This window comes from Zalophus californianus, chromosome 14 (genome assembly GCF_009762305.2).
Source record: "Zalophus californianus isolate mZalCal1 chromosome 14, mZalCal1.pri.v2, whole genome shotgun sequence".
Lineage (NCBI taxonomy): Eukaryota > Metazoa > Chordata > Mammalia > Carnivora > Otariidae > Zalophus > Zalophus californianus.
In genome coordinates, this window is record NC_045608.1 from 69,066,446 (window position 1) to 69,086,289 (window position 19,844).

Consider the following 19,844-nt stretch of genomic DNA (forward strand, 5'->3'; position numbering starts at 1 on the left):
CCGCTCTATGCTCTTGATCTAGAGCCCCCCCCCTTCCCTGGGCTTTCCGGTTAACTCTTTCCCTGTGTGTGTGTGTGTGCGCGCGCGCGCACGCCTCTGCCTTCAGTCTCAATCTCCAAAGGCTTCTTTCCTCATTTAAAAAATTGTAAAAATATTTGTAAAGAAACTATAATTGCCTTCCACTGGCGACAATATTAATAGAGTCGTTACTCCAAAGAGGCCTCTTGTACAAAACAACTAGTTCTTGGCTAATATACACTTTTTAGTGCATTGATGGGCTTCCAGAAAGTAGAGGAAATCTCCAGGGACCCTTGCACCATAACCAAAAAGAACAACCACAGGTGAACAAACTGTGGCTTGAATCCAGAGTAAAACACTGAGCAGTAAACAAACTTGAAGGGTAGGGTGACCCTGACGATGAATGCCAATACAAAGCTGCCAATACAAAGCCGTGCCACGGGCTTGCCACTGGGAAGCTGAACCTGAGCTGTCACATTAAACCAAGAACCTCTAAAGGAGGTTAAATGGCCTCAGGTGATGCAGTCTAGATCCCTCTAGAAACAAATGCAAATACTTCCTGTATTTGGGGCCTCAGATTAAGATGAATAAACAAAAGCTCACAATCAACATCATCAAATACATAAAGAAACAAACCACCATAAGTGTTTGCGGAAACAAATTCCAAATTCATACCCCTAAGGACTTAAAATATTGGATTTGTGAGATACAAAATGTAAAATAAATATTAGTTATTACCTTGGGGTAATGGGGGATGATACCAAGACAGAAGACCGTACTCACATTGAAGGCAAAGGGAAAACAGTCACAATTTTATAGTCCTTCACAGTTTTACCTAGGGCTAGCTTTGTCCCCTTTGACTACTCTCAAAGGGGACATGCAATAGTGGAAAGAGTTATATTTACAAAATGATACAAATTCCCTCTAGCAAACAATCTACTACCATGCCATACATAGCCTGTGGGGAAATGTTCATGTAGGACATCCTCACAAATTTCTATTACAAATGGGGCACTTATGCAGAGAGTTACATGACCCTCATAAGGAAGGCTTCACCGAATGTGCTGGCAACATCCATCTCATCACAGCAGAATTACAGTGAATTGGAACCAAAAAAGTCCTCAAATTCCTCAGCTGACTTTGCTCAGCTGTTTGTAGATGGTGCTCTGCTTCTGTCAATTCAACGTTCGAACAAGCCCTACTACTGTCTATTCTCTCAACCCCTGAGCAGTCTCCCCCGTGGTCTCCTGTGCGCCTGATTCCGAGATTCACGTACTAGCTGAGAAACAGATGTTTTTAGGTACTGCATGGTGATCTCCCTTTTTTTTTTTTTTTACCATTTAACAGAATCTATGCAATCATTTATTTTCATTACTCTATAAATTGTAAAAAGATATTAAAAGAAAATGTAAAAGGACTTACACCAGTGATAAGTAGAAATCTCAAACTAACAACATGTATGACTAAAATGAAAGTAATTACATATGCCAAAAACGGGAAGTGTTTAACCTTAAAAAGATATTTACTGGACATAAAACTGGTGGATCAACAGTAGACTCAACTGTAAAGGAAAAGATAAAACGAAAGAATGTGTAATCCTGAACTGCTAACTCCATATAAAAAAAAAAGAGGACAATCTGTCAGTGCACAGAGAGAATTACCAATATCAGACTTCACAGATGGCTCTTTTGGTGAGACAAGCATCTTGATAATGTGGCCCACGGCTGAAAAAGTGTTATTTTTATGCTGCTCTCACTTTAGGTTATGTAGGATGCACAACAAAACCGTGCTTCTAGGGGCGCCTGGGTGGCTGAGTAGGTTAAGCATCAGCCTTCAGCTCAGGTCATGATCCTGGAGTCCCGGGATCAAGCCCCACATCCGGCTTCCTGCTCAGCGGGAAGCCAGCTTCTCCCTCTCCCACTCCCCCTGCTTATGTTCCCTCTCTCGCTGTGTCTCTCTGTCATATAAATAAATAAAATCTTAAAAAAAAAAAAATAAGTGGAGAGAGTAGGTACAAAGAGGGTCCTTCTGGGCCTCAAAATAAATTCAGTGTATCTCTGAAGTGCATCAACTTACTCAATGGTATGCATGACAAATAATTTTACATTAACACAATATTATTGTATTTATTTTAAAGTACAGTGCATGCATAATTGTTTTGACATAAAGCAAAACAAAGTGTTGGGTTTGCAGGTTCTTGGCTGGCTCAGCTCTCAGGTGCCATGGGGTAAATATACACTCCATTCTTGCTGCTAGACCTTCTGTGGAAAGGTCTGATACTCCCCAAGTAGGGCTGGTTTTGGCAGTTTCAGCACCACAAAAAGAAAGTCCTAGCCTTACAAAATTAACACTTGCAAGACACAATTCTGATTAAAAGCTCTGTTTAGGGTGCCTGGGTGGCTCAGATGGTTAAGCGTCTGCCTTCGGCTCAGGTCATGATCCCAGGGTCCTGGGATTGAGTCCCGCATCGGGCTCCCTGCTCCTTGGGAGCCTGCTTCTCCCTCTGCTTCTCTCTCTCTCTCTCTGTCTCTCATGAATAAATAAATAAAATCTTTAAAAAAAAAAAAAAGCTCTGTTTAAACATCAGTATATGTTTAACAAATGTAGATTATCACAATGGCAAACTGAACACATTTCTTTTTTAAAACTCAAAAATCAACATATAAAGCTCTAGGTAGGCAAAAAGCCTAAAGAGGACAGAGATGTGTTTTGAAAAATGAACCCAGGAATCTTACGAGCAACAGTGCCTTTGCCCTCAAAGAGAAGTTAACGTGAAGGGTAGATGAAAAATACTATATTCCCCATATTTCATTTAAGAATCCCAATCTGCCCTTCTACTCTCTCAGTTGTAAGTTCTAATGCTAAGAAAACTAAACACCATCTTGAAAACTACAGACCCTCCTAACTACTGGCAAAAAAACAACACAAAACTCCAGCAATATCATGAGAGAATGCTAACCTTTCCCTGTGTCTTCAGGAAAAGACCACACATTTCAGCACTGTAAAACTGTCCTTAAATGTTATTTCTGATCAAGTAGTCCCAAAGACCCAGAGACTGTTCTGTCCTATGAAAGTAATCTTTAACATTTATGAAATCTGTAATTCTGATTGGTTGTCTCCCTTAATGTATCACCCTGGTAATAATACTGAAGTTGACATCTCTGTTTTCTGAAAGGTATACTTTGGTTTTTAACTTTATCTTCCATATGCATGGAAGTCAAAAGTAAATAAAAGTTTCAATCCTCCTTGCTTTCTTATATAAAAAGAAAAAAAAAAAGAAATTGAGAGTCTTGGCTCACTGAGATTAATATAGGAGAAAAAAGAGTGACAGGGCCAGGTCATTTAGAAATGAAAATTATAAAAAGAAAAATAGAATTTTCAAAATTCTACTTTTATTCCTCAAATTTATCCTTCTATGTCATACATGCTATCCCTAGGACATCTTCAAAGGCAATACTTACTGTAACTGCCAGGAGCCTTTTCTTCATAAGTAAAATGAAGCTGCAGTTCCTCTTCTGACATCTCACAGATGAACGCTTTCAGCAAGCAGCAAATAATGAACAAAGCATTGTGTGTCTGCCAAATGAAGATGTGGCTGCAAGGGAAAAACCAAACTCACACAAGAATCCATATTTAATCGAGAGCATGAGCACTATCTAGTTCATGATTTCTCAAGCATTTTGCCCATTCTGCTTATAATATAAAGACAATAGCTATATCTTTTCATGGCTCGTGATTTATTACACTATTCCAGTCTACTTCATGTTTCATTCTCTGTATTTTACTTAGTGAGTCAGCCTAATAAAAATGTTTTCCTTAAGCATGACTGCTCTTTGTTCTTAACTTCTTACTTGTCCCACACACAGGCAGTTCAAAGAAAAGTGAAAAAAAATTTTTTTAAAGTATACCAACATAAAGAGAATATATGCAAGCACACAACCAAAATTTTAAGTAGGGCACTGTCAGCAGCCCAGTACAATACTTGCTATTTGTATTAGTAACCATGAACTCAAGAAAAATTTTAACTGGATTCAATATAATTTGTTTGGAAGCAGAGCAATGAACAATGCCATCCAAAAGTGATTTTAAAATGCCTGAGTGCATAAAAGATTAACCTTCCAATGTATCAAATATAAAATTATAATACCTATGTTAGCTATAGTGGAATTAAAATAAAAATAAAATAAAATTATAATATCTAATCTGAACCTTCTTTCATCGACTAGGAAAGGTTAGAAAGGAAACAGATGTGGAATGAAGTAATCCTCAAACTTAGTCATTATTTAGACTAGATAGGAGCAGCAGTGATAATGGAGGCGGAACTACCTTTTTTAATATAATTACATCACCATTAACCTTAAGAAATATATTTCTGAAAATTGTCTAAAATGCTGAAATCAAACAGATTCCAGAATTCATAATCTCACCACAATGACTTGCAACAGTAAATTATAACCTCTCTTTTACTTTTTAATAATGAGAATTCCTTTATAACTTCAAAAGACCATAATCTATTTCTACCAAAAAATGAAAAATATTCGTATTTCTAAATATAAAGAGAACAAGATTTAATCAGCCAGCTTACTTTTGACATTCTGCTGAAAGTTTTAGTTCTTTGGTTCTAGAAAGGAAGACCTTAATTAGCGCCCCAAGGTTTCCTGTTCGAGGGTTGTTTACAACTGCAAGAGAAGATAAGGTTTTAAAAAGTTAAAATTAAAAATTGAAATCAAAGTGAACATATTATAGCATCTGTAAAACCAAGTTGTCAAATTGAAGTTGCTCCATAGACAAACCTTACGGTACTTTCACATCTAATTAGGAAAATAAATAATGAGAGAAATTGCTGCTTGGTCTTAATGCTGAACAAAAAATGATTCGCAAACTGAAAACGATAGACACAGTAGAAGAAAGGAGCCAATTCATCTCAGAATTCAGAATTATTAAGAAAAGAGATGAGATGATATATACTCAATTTATACACACATATATTTCTCTTTAGAAAAGCAAATGTTAGGGATGCCTGGGTGGCTCAGTCAGTTAAGCGTTTGACTCTTGATCTTAACTCCGGTCTTGATCTCAGGGTCGTGAGTTCAAGCCCCATGTTGGGCTCCAAGAACATGGGAGACGAAAAGAAAAAGAAAAAGGAAAAGAAAGAAAAGCAAATGTTAAAAAAAAAAAAAAAAAACAGTGTAAGACTGATGAATCACAGACTTGTACCCCTGAAACAAATAATACATTATATGTTAATAAAAAAGTAAAAAAAAAAAAAAAAAGATCCCCAGTATATAGAATACAATAAACTATAATGGTAAAACTCTGCTCAGATAATCATAAGTCATTCTAACGAAAAATAAACAGAAACATAAGGCAATATGGCCAGGGAGAAGCTATTTGATCAGAAAAAATTTTTAAAGAATTTGTTTAAAAAAATTTTAGGTTGAAAGGTGGGCATTTCAGCAAATCCAGTCAAAGAACTGAGCAGATACTGTCATGAGAATCAGAAGATCTGATTTCTAGATCAAGTCTATAATTAACAGAATATTAAAACTCAAGTTACTTTTCTTCTCCAACCTCACTTTTCTCAACAAAAGAAACAGACACTGACTAATATCCACCAAGTGCTTTAATCACATTTAATCTCATTTAATCCTTAAAACCAACTATGGGAGATAAACACCAATATCACCTCCATTCAACAGATCCTCGGGTCTACGTTGCTACTGCTCAAGAACACATCCTTATCTACTGGTTCCAATTCTCACCTCTAAAATGCTGAGCTATACCAACCCCTATAATCAAGAAATTAGGCTTAATGAAAATATAAAGTTCTATCAGTCTGTACAGTAAGACATATGTGATGGTTAATTTTATGTATCAACTTGACTGGGCCACAGGATGCCAAGATACCTGGTTAAACATTATTTCTGGATGTTGTGTGAAGGTGTTCCTGCACTTTAATTTTCAAGTGAGTAAAGCAGACTGGCCTTTCCAAAGTGGGTGGGCATCATCCAACACATTAAAGGCCTAACAGAACAAAAGTCAGAGGAAGTCTGAAATCTCTCTCTCTGCCTAACTGTTGAGCTAATACATTGGTCTTCTGCCCTTGGACAGGGACTTACAACACTGGCTCTTATGGTTCTCAGGTCTTTGCACTTGAACTGGAATTTACACCATTAGCTTTACTGGGTCTCTGGATAACCCTAATACATCATACAAGGACAAAAGAACCCATTAGAGTTAGAGTATTATGCTAAGTGGAGTAAGTCAGAGAAAGACAAGTACCATATGATTTCACTCATATGTGGAATTTAAGAAACAAAACAAACAAGGAAAGGAAAAAAAAGAGAGAGAGAAAGAGAGGCAAACCAAGAAACAGACTCTTAACTACGGGGAACAAACTGATGGTTGACAGTGGGGGGTGGGGGGGGTTGATGGGTGAAATAGGTGATGGGATATTAAGGAGTGCACTTGTTTTGATGAGCACCAGGGGTTGTATGGAAGTGCTGGATCCCTGTATTGTACGTGTGAAACTAATATTACACTGCATGTTAACTAACTGGAATTTAAATAAAAACTTAAAAAACTCATCAGAAGAGAGAGACTCTTTAGTCAGAATGTTTAATTTTACTAATGAAGAAAAAGAGGGCACCTGGGTGGCTCAGTCAGTTAAACATCTGCCTTTGGCTCAGGTCATGGTCCTGGGATTGGGCCTTGCATTGCGCTCCCTGCTTAGCGGGGAGCCTACCTCTCCCTCTGCCTCTGCCCCTCCCCCCATGCGTGCTCTTGTGTGCGCGTGCACACACACTCTAATAAATAAATAAAATCTTTAAAAAGAAACAAAAGAAAAAGAGACCCAGAAAGGTTAAGTGTTGACCCCAAAGTCAACAGTGTCAGTGACAAATGCCCAGTCTTTTTGCTTAACGAATGGTTTTCAAACTGTGAGATTCCAGAGTTCTGAATACTTTTCTCTTTTGAAATATATTTTTAACTGTTTTGAAAAATGGAAATGCAAACACGCAAACACACTGGCCCATGCTGCCAGAAAAATTCATGTTTATGCAGACCTGAGGTTTATCCTTTTGCTGCCATCTCTATGCATGTATTTGAACTTCTTGAAAATGTGTCAAAGATTTGGAAAGATGTACCAAGCTTCAGTTACATTTTAAATATTTTAAAATCCTGGTATGTACATACATACTTTAAAAAATCATGCATGGGAATAAGTACACCATTACAGCATACCTGCTTTGTGCTCAATAACTGTCAAGTTAACTCAGATCTACCTGCTGGGTTGGTGTTCTTGTCACAGCTTGAGTCAATGCAAGTTACTGTGTAACTCTCTGATTGTGATGAAACACTAGCACCTTGCTATTCGACTGTGGTTCACAGAGCGGTGGCAAGAGCATTATCTGGGATCCCGCTGGATGTGCAGAATACCAGGTCCACTACCCTGAGCCTACTGAAGTTAACAGTGCTTCCCAAAGTCTAATGCGCCTTTAAATCACAAGACAGTCTTATTAAAGTTTAAGTTCTGATCTTGCGTGTGTCAAGTGGAAACTGAGGTTCTGCAACAGTCTCTCCCAGGCGATGCCCCTTACTGCTGGATGGAGAAGAACCCCACTGTGAGCAGGAAGGTGCAGCGTGCGCTGGAAGTTAGGGCAGATTGTGTCCAGCTTTTATCCTCAAGAATAGATATCTAATTACATATTAAATCTTGAAACAAAAATTTCCTACTTCTCTTTCAAGCTTTGGAGTTTAATGAGAGAATATCCTGAGATTTCAGGATAAACTGTTTAATAAAAAACAGTTAATGTTTGCCAGTGCATCTCTGTGTGAATTAATATTACTGAGCTATTGTAAATCAAAACAAAATACTGAAACAAAGAATTGAGGATGATATGACTACAAACATTAATTCAGAATCCCAACTTCACAACCTTGTGTTCACTCAACAGCTCCTTTATTACTGAATGACTTTATAAGTAATTGTTTCAATTTATAAATGGTTAGCTATTTAAAACCAAAACCAAAACCAAAACCAAAACCAAACAAAACAACCCCATGTTGTTGGAAACAGTAACCAGCTACTGGATTGATGTAATTAAAGCTTCATACCCCTTTTTCATGCGTTCATTCAGCATGTATTTGTTGAGCTACTTATATGTACCCAGCACTGTTTCGGGTACTAAGAAGATACTTAGAACACCGGGTCTTAATGGAGCTGACATTCTAACACAATTAAATTTTCACAGTACTCCTAGACAAGATGTAGAGGGGAAAGTAAACTAATAAGATAAAGTATGCTCCCTGATGTTTAAACACCACCACCCAATGGTAGACTCGATATTCTAAAATACCTTGATGGAATTTAACAGGATCAAAGTTAATTGGTAAAAATCAAATGTTATGGGGCACCTCAGTGGCTCAGTCGGTTGAGCACCCAAGTCTTGATTTCAGCTCAGGTCATGATCTTGGGGTCATGAGTCGGAAACCCACGTCAGGCTCTGGCCTCAGCAGGGAGTCTGCTTGGGATTCTCTCCCTCACCCTCTGTCCCTCCTACCCCTGGCACGCACTTTCTTTCTCTCTCTCTGAAATAAACAAATCTTAAAAAAAAAAAAAAAAATCAAATGTTATGTTGAGGTTGAATAAGCTTCAGAAGCCAGAGCAGGAATGGGATAGCTGACAGGAAGGCAGAAAAGCATAACGGAACTAGACTACAGAGTCTGACCGCATTCGAATCCCAGCTCCACCGACTAGCTGTGACACCTAGCAACTTACTTCACCTCCCCGCGCCTCAGTGTCCGCAACTGTTAAATTAAGGTAACAATGGTACTGAAATTAAAAACTAACTCATTTGACACTAGAACTTGAACTTGTAGCAAACTGTTAACTTAAGCAGCTTTTGGGTAAAGAAGGGACTTCCCTATCTCTACAGGAGTTCAAGCAAGGTCTGAATAACACTCAGATAAGGGTATTATAAAGAGAATTTCCATCTGGGTGAGAGATTGGACTTGCTTCCAGCCCCTGAAACAACCTTCCCCAATATTTCACTAAAATACCCCTGTGTCCCCAAATCCAATACCAAATATACAGAAAATATAGAGGACAGAGACAGGTTAACAATCCATGGGGATGCAATCAACAAAATTTACATTGTGGCAAACTCTACTACCCGCTTTCTTCCATAAATAGAGAGGAGAAAAGGAAGAGAGAGACAATTGTAGGAGGAAATTAGTTATGAAAAGAATCATAAGGACATACCAATAATAACCAATAATAACATACAGACTTTATATGGTTCCTGATTCACAAAAACTAAAACAATTAGAAATTTGAACACTCGGTGGCTATTTTACTATGCTAAAAATTGTCTTCTATTGAGATAACGGTATTGCTCTCCTTTAAAAAAATTCTTATGAGATATATACTATTTATGGGTGAAATGATACGACTCCTAAGGTCTGTATCTAATATGTGAGAACACTCTGCTTTCTGTTGTTTGTTTTGTATATCCTTTTCAGTTGTCAGCTTTCCTGTACATATTTCATACTTGCATGTATTATCGGTGGAATGTAATGGTGAGAGATACAGATGAGGACTGCCCATGAGGTGAAAATGAGTGAAACTGGAAGATGAGCTTACAGCCCTTTACTATGTTATTTGGCCCTCATTTCTAGAAGTATGAACCTTTTAAAAATCAAACACCCATGAAAACATACAAACAGATACAAGTTCACAGAAATGCTAATTCCAGATAGTCCTTCTCCCCCTAAAAACAGAGAACACTTTCACTGACTACGGAGTTTACAGAACTGATATAAGTATTTATTTGGTAATCAATGGACGGTTAACAAGGGTAACTGCTTGAAAGTACCTCTGAGGACAAAATCTCCCCCTACTCACTGTCTACTCCAACCAGAAAACTTATCTCCTACCAAGTCACTTTCTACACCAACTGTGAGGCTACAACCCCCAGAAAACAACTGGGAAGAAATAAACACACCAGACACAGAACAACATGTGCTGTTGTTCAGCAACATGTTGTTCAGGAACAAAAATGTTGATCCAGATGTTCAATCCAGGAATTTTATAATTCCCTCACACTCCAAAGCCAAGGAGTAAGCGTAAAGGAAGGTCCCACCTTAAACCAAGCAAAACCTATACAAAACAAAATCTTCTTGGGTTCTAGAAATTAGGGTGGAAAATAGTATCATCCTGCCTTCAGGCTAAAATTAAGAGCAGATTCAAAAAGCATCTACAGGATCTACATGAGGGGCAAGGTTAAGAAGCGCACCCTCTCTGACAGCAAACACTGTGCCTACATGGGTACTCCCTGTACCTTTACTCTGCTTTATTTTTCTGAAGAGACATGTTACATGAAAGAGGTACAGCTATGATCTGACTCCTCTACTCAGATCCATGAGGTTAGGAATCCAAGTCAGTCCTGTTTGCCAGAATATAGACTACATTATAGAATATACAGCACAGGGTATAGGAAAGAGCCTATAATATAGCAGGTTCTCAATAAATATTTGCTGGTTTAATGAATAAGAAAAAAACAGTAACACTGGGGTAAGGAATAGGTTATGCTAAAATTTCAGCCAAAGAGCTGAATCAAAACTATCAAACGGGGGCGGAGCCTGGCTGGCTCAGTCAGTAGAGCATGTGCTCCTGATCTCGGGGCTGTGAGTTTGAGCCACACATTGGGTGTGGAGCCTACTTTAAAAAAATAAAGTATTGGGGTGTCTGGGTGGCTCAGTTGGTTAAGTGTCTGCCTTCGACTCAGGCCATGATCCCAGAGTCCTAGATCAACCCCACATCAGGCTCCCTGCTCAGCAGAAGAGGAAAGCCTCTTCAGAAGCAGGAAAGCCTGCTTCTCCCTCTGCCCCTCACCCCACTCATTTCTTGCATGCTCTCCCGCACTATCTCAAATAAACAAATAATTAAAAAATAAAGTATTTTGGGGGGCACCTGGGTGGCTCAGTTGTAAAGAGTCTGCCTTCGGCTCAGGTCATGATCCTGGGTTCCTGGGGTCCGCATCACATGGGGCTCCCTACTCTGCAGGAAGCCTGCTTCTCCCTCTCCCATTACCCCTTCTTGTGTTCCCTCTCTCGCTTTATCTCTCTCTGTCAAATAAATAAATAAAATCTTTAAAAAATAAAAAAATAAAGTATTTTTTTAAAAAACTGTCAAATGAATTTAGTAACAAGCATCATCAGTGGAAAATGAGAAAATCATCTATTTAAAAAAGAAAAAACCCAGAAAGCCACTGGGAAAAATGAGTATAATGAAAAGAGAACAGTTTGACATCCAGGAAAAACAAAGAATGATTAAAAACAAAACAAAAAATGAAATAACTAAAAGATGCACTAGAATCTTGACAGAACTGATATGTATAAAATACTGAATCAAAGACATAAAGGAGTAAATTTAAGAAATGAAAGACAACAAAGAAAAAGAAGATACAGAAAGCAAAGGACAGAGATCCAACCTGAATGTTAACAGGTGATCCTAAGTTGGGGGAGAAGAAACTCAAACACAAGTAAAATCAAAGCCATTACTATAGAAAACTTCAGAACTGAAAAAGACCTCAATAAACCAATAAAAAAAAAAACTCATCAAATCACAGGCAAAATCATAAAGAAAAAAGTATAACAAGGAACACTTACTCATAATGGTTAAAGGAAAAAGTCTAATGAACGGAGAAGAAAAAAAAATAAGGGTCCTCTCAGGTAACCATATACAAAAATAAGTTTGAAATGGATTAAAGACCTAAGTACAACCTGAAACCATAAAAATCCTAAAAGAACACACAGGCAGTAGATTTGGAGTTCAGTCTTAGCAATATTTTTTTGGATCTGTCTCCTCAGGCGAGGGCAACAAAAGCAAAAAATAAACAAGTGAGACTACATAAAACTAAAAAGCTTCTGCACAGTGAAGGAAACCATGAACAAAGTGAAAAGGCAACCTAGTGAATGGCAGAAGATATTTGCAAATGATATATCCAATAAGAAGTTAATATTCTTATTGGGTGTGGCTTGGTCAGTGGAGGATGTGCCTCTTGATCTCAGTGTTATAAGTTCAAGCCCCGCGCTGGGTATAGAGATTACTTAAAAATAAAATCATTAAAAAAAAAAGTTAATATTCAAAATATGGAAAGAATTCATATGTAAAGAAATATGTAAAGAACACCAAAAAAACCACATCTGATTAAAAAAGAGGCTGAAGACCCAAACAGACATTTTTCCAAAGAGGACATACACATGGCAAACAGACAAGAAAAGATGCTCAACATCACTAGTCATCAGGGAAATGTAAGTCCAAATCACAATGAGATTTCACCTCACCTCTGTCAGCATGGCTAAAATAAAAACGACAAGAACTAGCAAGTGTCGGCCAGGATGTGGAGAAAAGAGAACCCTCGTGCCCTATTGGTAGGAAATGTAAACTGGTGTAGCTATTGTGGAAAACAGTATGAAGGTTCCTCAAAAAAATTAAAAACAGAACTACCATATGACCCAGCAATTCCATTTCTAGGTATTTATCTGAAGAAAACGAAAACACTAACTTCTCAAAGATATCTGCACCCCCAGGTTCACTGCAGCATCTACAATAGCCAAGATATGGAAGCAGCCCAGGTGTCCACTGATGGATGAAGAGGATGTGGTGTATATATATATATATATACATATATATATATATATATATATATACATACACAATGGAATAGTACTCTGCCATAAACAAGAATGAAATCTTACCATCTGTAATAACATGGATGGACCCGGAGGGTACTGTGCTAAGTGAAAGAAGTCTGAGCAAGACCAATACTGTATGATTTCACTTATATGTGAAATCAAAGAAAAAGAAAAAAAAATCAAACAAAACAGACTTGTAAAGAACACAGTGGTAGTTGCTGGGGGCAGTGGTGGGGGGAGGGGGGAATAGGGGAAGGGGATTAAGAGGTACAAACTTCCAGTTATAAAATAAGGAAGTCACAGGGATTGTAAAGTAAAGCATAGGAAACAGAGTCAATAATATTGTAATGTCTGTGTATGAGGACAAACTTATCATGGTGAGCATTTCGTAATGTATATAAATGTCAAATCAAAATCAAATCACTATGTTGCACACCTGAAGCTAATGTAACATTGTATGTCAACTATTCCTCAATTAAAAAAAAAAAGAACAAGCTGAAAAAGTATGGCTTAGCAGAGTCCATTACCACTCCTGCAAGTAAGGTAATAAGCATGTGTCTTATTCCTATTGACTAAATGTTCCCTTCTAGTGGCATCATTGAGCACCATGAATAGAATTATTATTAAATATTATCATCAAGAATATGTCACTTCATTAATTCAATTCATATTACACTACCAAAATTTGTAACAAATTCTGAAATAAATGCCACACACATACATCTACACACATGCTCATTTTGCCTCTTACCTAAAGACCTGCAGACTGAAATGGTTGCTTCTTCCAAAAGCTTCAGCTCGGTGCTGGAGAGACAGAAGAAAAGTAATTAATAACTACAACACTAAATATGTACATGCTAACCAGTTAAAGGAATATATAAAAATAAAGAGAAAAACAATTTAGGAGGAAAATATGGTATATAGCAGTAAACAATAAAATCAACAAAATTAAGTTAAGCTTCTATTTTCAATATAACTAGAAAATGTACTATAATTCTCAATATGAGATTCCTGAAACAGAAGCACTCGAGGAGCCCTGCCTTTGAGGCACTGGGGTAGGGGGAAGGGAGGAGTGCAGAGACTTAGAAAAATGCAAGAAAGTCACTCCAAAGTACCAAGCACAGAGCAGGGGCCCCAGCTGCCCAGTTCTAAGGGCAGTACCAATCATGGGGTTATAGTTATTTGGGGAAAATGCCATTATTTTTAGGAGATACATGGAATCTCATGATATCTGCAATACCTTCAAAGAGATCAACAACAAAGAAAGGAACAAGGCAAGAAGAGAGAACATATACATAAGCTTCAACAATTTATAAACATATAGAAAAATGGAAACAGATGCAAAGTGACAAAGAGGAGGTACAGACACAGACAGACATAAAACTCAGAAAAAAAACATAGGGGAAGGCTTTATGACATTGGATTCGGCAATGAGTTCTTGGATATGACACCAAAAACAAAGACATTAGAAGAAAAAATCTGTAAGTTGGGCTTTCCCAAAATTAAAAGCTTCTGCACATCAAAGGATACTATCACAGAGTGAAAAGTCAACCCAACAGAATGGGAGAAAATATTTGCAAATCATGTATTTAATAAGAGACTGATACCCGGAATATACAAAAACACAAAAAATCTGACTCAACAACAACAACAAAAAAACCCCACAAAAACAATCCAACTTAAAAATGGGCATAGGATTTAAACAGACATTTCTCCAAAGAATACATACAAAAGGCTAACAGGTATGTATGAAAAGATGTGCAACAACACTAGTTATTAGGGAAATGTCAATCAAAACCACAACGAGATACCACTTTCACTCCTATTAAAATGGCTATTAAAAAAAAAGGAAAGAAAGAGAAAGTAAATGTTGAAGGGGATGTAGAGAAATGGGGACCTTTGTGCATTGCTGGTGAGCGTGTAAAACGGTGCAGGCGCTATGAAAAACAGTATGGCAATTTCTCAAAAAATTAAATATAAAATTACTATGTGTTCAAGCAATTCCATTTCTGGATATACATATACCCACAAAGGACTGAAAACAGGGATTCAAACCGGTATCTGTATAACATGTTCACCATCATTCACAATAGCCAAAAGTAGAAGCAACCAAAGTGTCCATCAATGGATGAATCATGGTACAAAATGTGGTACATCCATACAATGACATATTATTCAACCTTAAAAAGGAGAGAAATTCTGACACATGTTACAACACAGATGAACCTTGAAGACATTATGCTAAGTAAAACAAACCAGCCACAAAAAGACAAATACTGCATGATTCCACTTATATAAGGCTCCTAGTAGAGTAGTCAAATTCACAGAGAAGAAAGTAGAATGGTGGTTGCCAATCGTGGAGGTGGAGGCAAGGGAGATGGGAAGTTAGTGTTTAGTGGGTAGAGTTTCAGCTTGGGAAGATGAAAAAGTTCTGGAGATGTGAACAGATTTAATGCCACAGAAGTGTCCACTTAAAAATGGTTAAAATGAGGGGTACCTGGGTGGTTCAGTCAGCTAAGTGTCCAACTCTTGGTTTTGGCTCAGGTCATGATCTCAGGGGCGTGAGATCGAGACCCATATTGGGCTCTGCACTCAGCGTGGACTCTGCTTGAGATTCTCTCTCTCTCTCCCTCTGTCCCTCCCCACCCTGCACGCTCTCTCCCCTCTCTAAAATAAATAAATAAATCTTTCTTTTAAAAAAAATGGTTAAGGTCGCCTGGGTGGCTCAGTTGGTTAAGTGACTGGCTTCGGCTCAGGTCATGATCCTGGAGTCCCGGGATCGAGTCCCGCATCGGGCTCCCTGCTGAGCAGGGAGTCTGCTTCTCCCTCTGACCCTCTTCCCTCTCGTGCTCTCTCTCTCTCATTCTTTCTCTCAAATAAATAAATAAAATCTTAAAAAAAATAAAAAAAGGTTAAAATGATCAATTTTATGTTGCATGTATTTTGCCACAATTTAAAAAAAAAGGCACATTCCAATTCCAGCTCAACTAGTTACGAGCTACGTGACCTTGGGCTAGTTTCTTTTTTTTTTTTTTTTTAAGATTTTATTTATTTATTTGACAGAGCGAGAGAGAGCACAAGTAGGCAGAGAGGCAGGCAGAGGGAGAAGCAAGACTCAATGCGGGGCTCCATCCCAGGACCCTGGGATCATGACCTGAGCCGAAGGCAGCCGCTTAACCGACTGAGCCACGCAGGCGCTTGGGCTAGTTTCTTAAGTCTCGACGTCTTCATGTCCTCATCTACATGACAGAGATGATAATGAGCCTGCTCCACAAGCATCGCCATCATTAAATTACCTAACGCATACGAAGTGCTTACAACAGTGTCCAGCACAAAATAAAGCCTCAGGAAATGATAGCTAGTATTGATTCCAAAATGTAGTGGGTTTTCCCCCCAGTTAATTAAAATAATGCTTTATGCTTGTACAACCTTTTAAAGGTTTTTCACAGCACTTTCAAATTTATTAGCACATTTAAATCCCATGATGACCTCTTCTAATAAGCAGAACAGTCATAAACCCTCTTTTTATGTATACGTAAATACATATGGAATGTATTATTAAAATTGATTTCACCTGCTTCACTCTTCTAATGTGGTTGTTGGAAAACTTTAAATTACATGAGTCTCCTCTTGTATTTGCGTGAGAGCCGCTCTAGAACCTGTCTCCTGACAAATGAAGACAGTATCATGTCTAAGTATCATACACACACACACAAAACTAAAACCTACTCATTACTTCAGTGAACATGCCATTACCTTAGGAATCTCAAATTATATTCACATTCAAAAAAGATAAATGTCTTTTCAAAGTTAAATCTGTAAGTTTCTCCCAAGATGGAAGATTTTTTAAGGCAAAATAACCCAGAAATGATCCTACAATAAAGCGTGTATGGGTCTCTAGTCTTTGTCACTGTATTTTTATTTACAAAAATATTTTTAGTGTCTGCCCGCCTCATGACATCTGTCAGTCTGCTGATCTCCCCATCCTTTCTCCCACCTTCGCACCTAACAGGGTTGTTCAGCATGACCCCACTCCCTGGCCACTGCTGACTTCATCAGGGATAGAAATCTAATGTAAGCCACTCCGGTCCTGGGCAATCCGGATCCGAGATGGAAAGACAGGTTTTCCATACACCTGGAACTTGGCTGCAAAGCTGAGGGTTACGGGAAAACATCTTCTACCCACTGAGAAGCAGAAAAAGCCAGTTAGTAAGAAAAATGAATAAAAGAGCTTTGAGGAGAAAAGCAGAGGCTAACAGAAAGTACTCTCAGGATTCCTGCTGGCCTTCCAATTCCTGGAGTTCGTTCTTCCTAAAGCCTAGCTATGTTCTCGATCTTGGATTCAATGAGACATCCCTGTCTCTTCATCACATACGCCCCTCTCTCTGGCATATGCTAAGTCAAATTGATTTTTGTTAAGAACCAAAAGACTTCTAATTAATAAATCACTGTGGTCAGATTTAATAATATACATTAGTAATTGGCAAGAAGTAGAAACTATGAATTACTCAATTTATTGGTTACTCAGGCAAAAAATAAAAGAGGTATAAATACAAAAGACTGTAAATAGCTTTATGAGGTTAATAATTAAACCACATGCATAAAACCTGTTCCAGTGGTGCTTCTACTTTCTTCAGTCAATAACACTTTCTTAAAACTGGCTGGAACCAACACCTTCAATTATATACACGTGGCTACAACCTTCGAAAGCTTCTAAGTCTGTTCATTCAGCAAACACTGCCTGGATGCTCAGGACATGCCAGGTTCCCTGAAAGATGCTGCCTCTGCCTTCAGGTTACATGTAGAAATAAAAAAGTAGACAGACTATTTGGTGGAGGGGAAACACCAAGATCAAGGCCAGCCCTTGTGTCAGCTCATGGGTGGTGCATCCAACCTACCCTAAGGAGCAGTCAAGGAAGGCATCGCCAAGGAAGCAACTGCAAAAGAAGTCAGTCTGGCAGACAAAGGGGGAGGGCTTTCCAGACATGACTAACAACGCATGCAAAAAGCACGGCCATCACAGAGAGCCAGGCACATTCTGGGAAGCAGAGGTTAATCTACACTGGAGAATGGCAAACCAGAATACTAGAAAAGTATACTAAATGGCTTAAGTCTGGAGTTCAGTTTCTCAACTTGTTCTCAACAGAAAGGCATTGAATGGTCCCAAAACAGGGTTCTGATTTATTTTTCATACAATATTAGCCTGAAAAAATGATTAATTCCAACATCTATTAGTGAGGCTGGTTTGGACATCACTTTTGCCAAGAAATCTTTGATCACGTAAGACCAGGTCTCTGGTCTCTGCCCCAAAAACACCCAATTATAAAACTGAGTCATTGGTAGCAACACTGCCCAATTCCTTGTCTGTGCCTCCCTCCGCTCCACAATTGTGGGCTCCTCGTTCATCATGGCATTCCCAGCCTGGTAAGAAGCAGGCACATAATAAAAATGTCCTGACTGAGTGAATGCCATTGTCAGAGGACAAAACTAATTATTTCCCCCTGTTCCTCCAGAAACACTTCATATTCTCCAGCCCTCGAGGCAAGTCTGCCCCAAAGCTTAAATTTTCATTAAAATATTTTTTAAATATGCTTATTTAATTCCAAGTGTGAAATAAAATCTCTTTCTGAAGCAGTCTGATTTCTTTGTCACTCAAGGATGAAGAGACGGGGAAAGGCGGGGAATTAGCCCACCTCTCTTGGAAAGCTCCCTCTTGCAGTAAGCCAGCCAGCATGTGCCTGTCTGCGATCAGGCCCCGCAGGCCCGATCTCAAAGAGCACCACTGCCACGGCCTCCTCACAATCACCACTTCAGGTCACAAGCATCTCCAGGGCCCAGATTATAAGCAACAGCAGACCAGGGAAAATGTCTCATTCACCCATGCATCCCAGAAGAAAAACACTTGGTCGTGACCCAGTAAATCAAAGGATCACAGAGCTGTGTTTGTAGCAGGACGAGTGCAGCTCCCGCACCCTGAAATGTCACTTATTTCTACAAAGGAAATCAGCCAGGCACACAGCCCCGGCCAAAAGCAACACGCTGATTGTTACAATAGAATTTCCCTTCCTCTCATCCCTCCATCCTCCAATGTTCTAAACTTCTTGGAACATTTCAAGAATAATCTTCGTTCTCATTTGCTTGATTTAGAGCTAAAATGAGGTGGGAAGCAACTGGGGTGGTCGGTAACTTGCCGTGTATTATAGGCATCTATGCGCAGTGCTGTTTTAGTTAAACAAATGAGCTCAGATGTTCTGGCAGCAAGCAACTAACAAATCATCATTTGCTGTAAATAAAAGTAAAATGGTGCCACAAAAATCGGCCAATGTTTCCAAGACAATTACAATTAGAAACCGAATGTTGTTTCTGAAGGCAGATTTGGGGCACTGGGAGCATGGAAAAAGGGGGCAAAAGGGCAGCAAATATTTAGACCAATACAGACTCAATAAATGAGTATGACACAGAGAAATTCAAACTCATTGTACACATAACTCCACAACTCGGGGTCAATTTTTTAAATGTCGATATGGGAGGTCAGGGATAAATAGTCAAAACTAGTCACCTCTTAATCAAACTTTTGCTAAATGAACTAAACTCTAGATAAACCACCATATTGATCCAATGATCAGGTGTGGCACAGTCTGAAGGAATCCTTCTATGTGATAAAGGTATCAGGCTCCTCCTCCTCAGGGTCTGGCCACTATTCCGGCAGCAACACAAACAAATGGAGTCACAGGAGTCTCAGTTTTGCCTGGTGACACCCCGACGAACAGTGAGACCCATGGGGCTGGAGAGAATTTCCCAAGAATCACACGCACATACCTCAAGAAAATGTGACACTGGTCTAGCAACTTTTCCAGTTTTAAGAACCTTCACTGGACTTACCTAAAGATAATTCAGCAATGAAGTGGTTATTAAAATTTTCACAACTACAGGCAAGTTCTTAAACATTACCACTGCCGTTTCTATTCCCTTCCTTCCTTTGATTTCAAAAAGAGAATCTCCCTGGGGAGAACTCTATCAACCTCAACCTCACACTGTCCACATGCTTCTATGAGAGCTTCCAATACAAAATTCCCCAATGAATACCAATAATACGGCTCAACGATTTCTGAGTTATGTCTCAAATA

The 19,844-nt window shown here is 38.6% G+C and overlaps 1 protein-coding gene across 1 annotated transcript in view; it reads right to left on the reverse strand.

The window, feature by feature from the left end:
- Positions 1–19,844, reverse strand: part of DYM (dymeclin) — a 340,650-nt gene that overhangs the window by 277,785 nt on the left and 43,021 nt on the right. Inside the window, 3 exon segments of the mRNA XM_027576031.2 lie at positions 3,480–3,613; positions 4,604–4,697; positions 13,469–13,521. Of these exon segments, the coding sequence (XP_027431832.2) occupies positions 3,480–3,613; positions 4,604–4,697; positions 13,469–13,521 (281 nt within the window).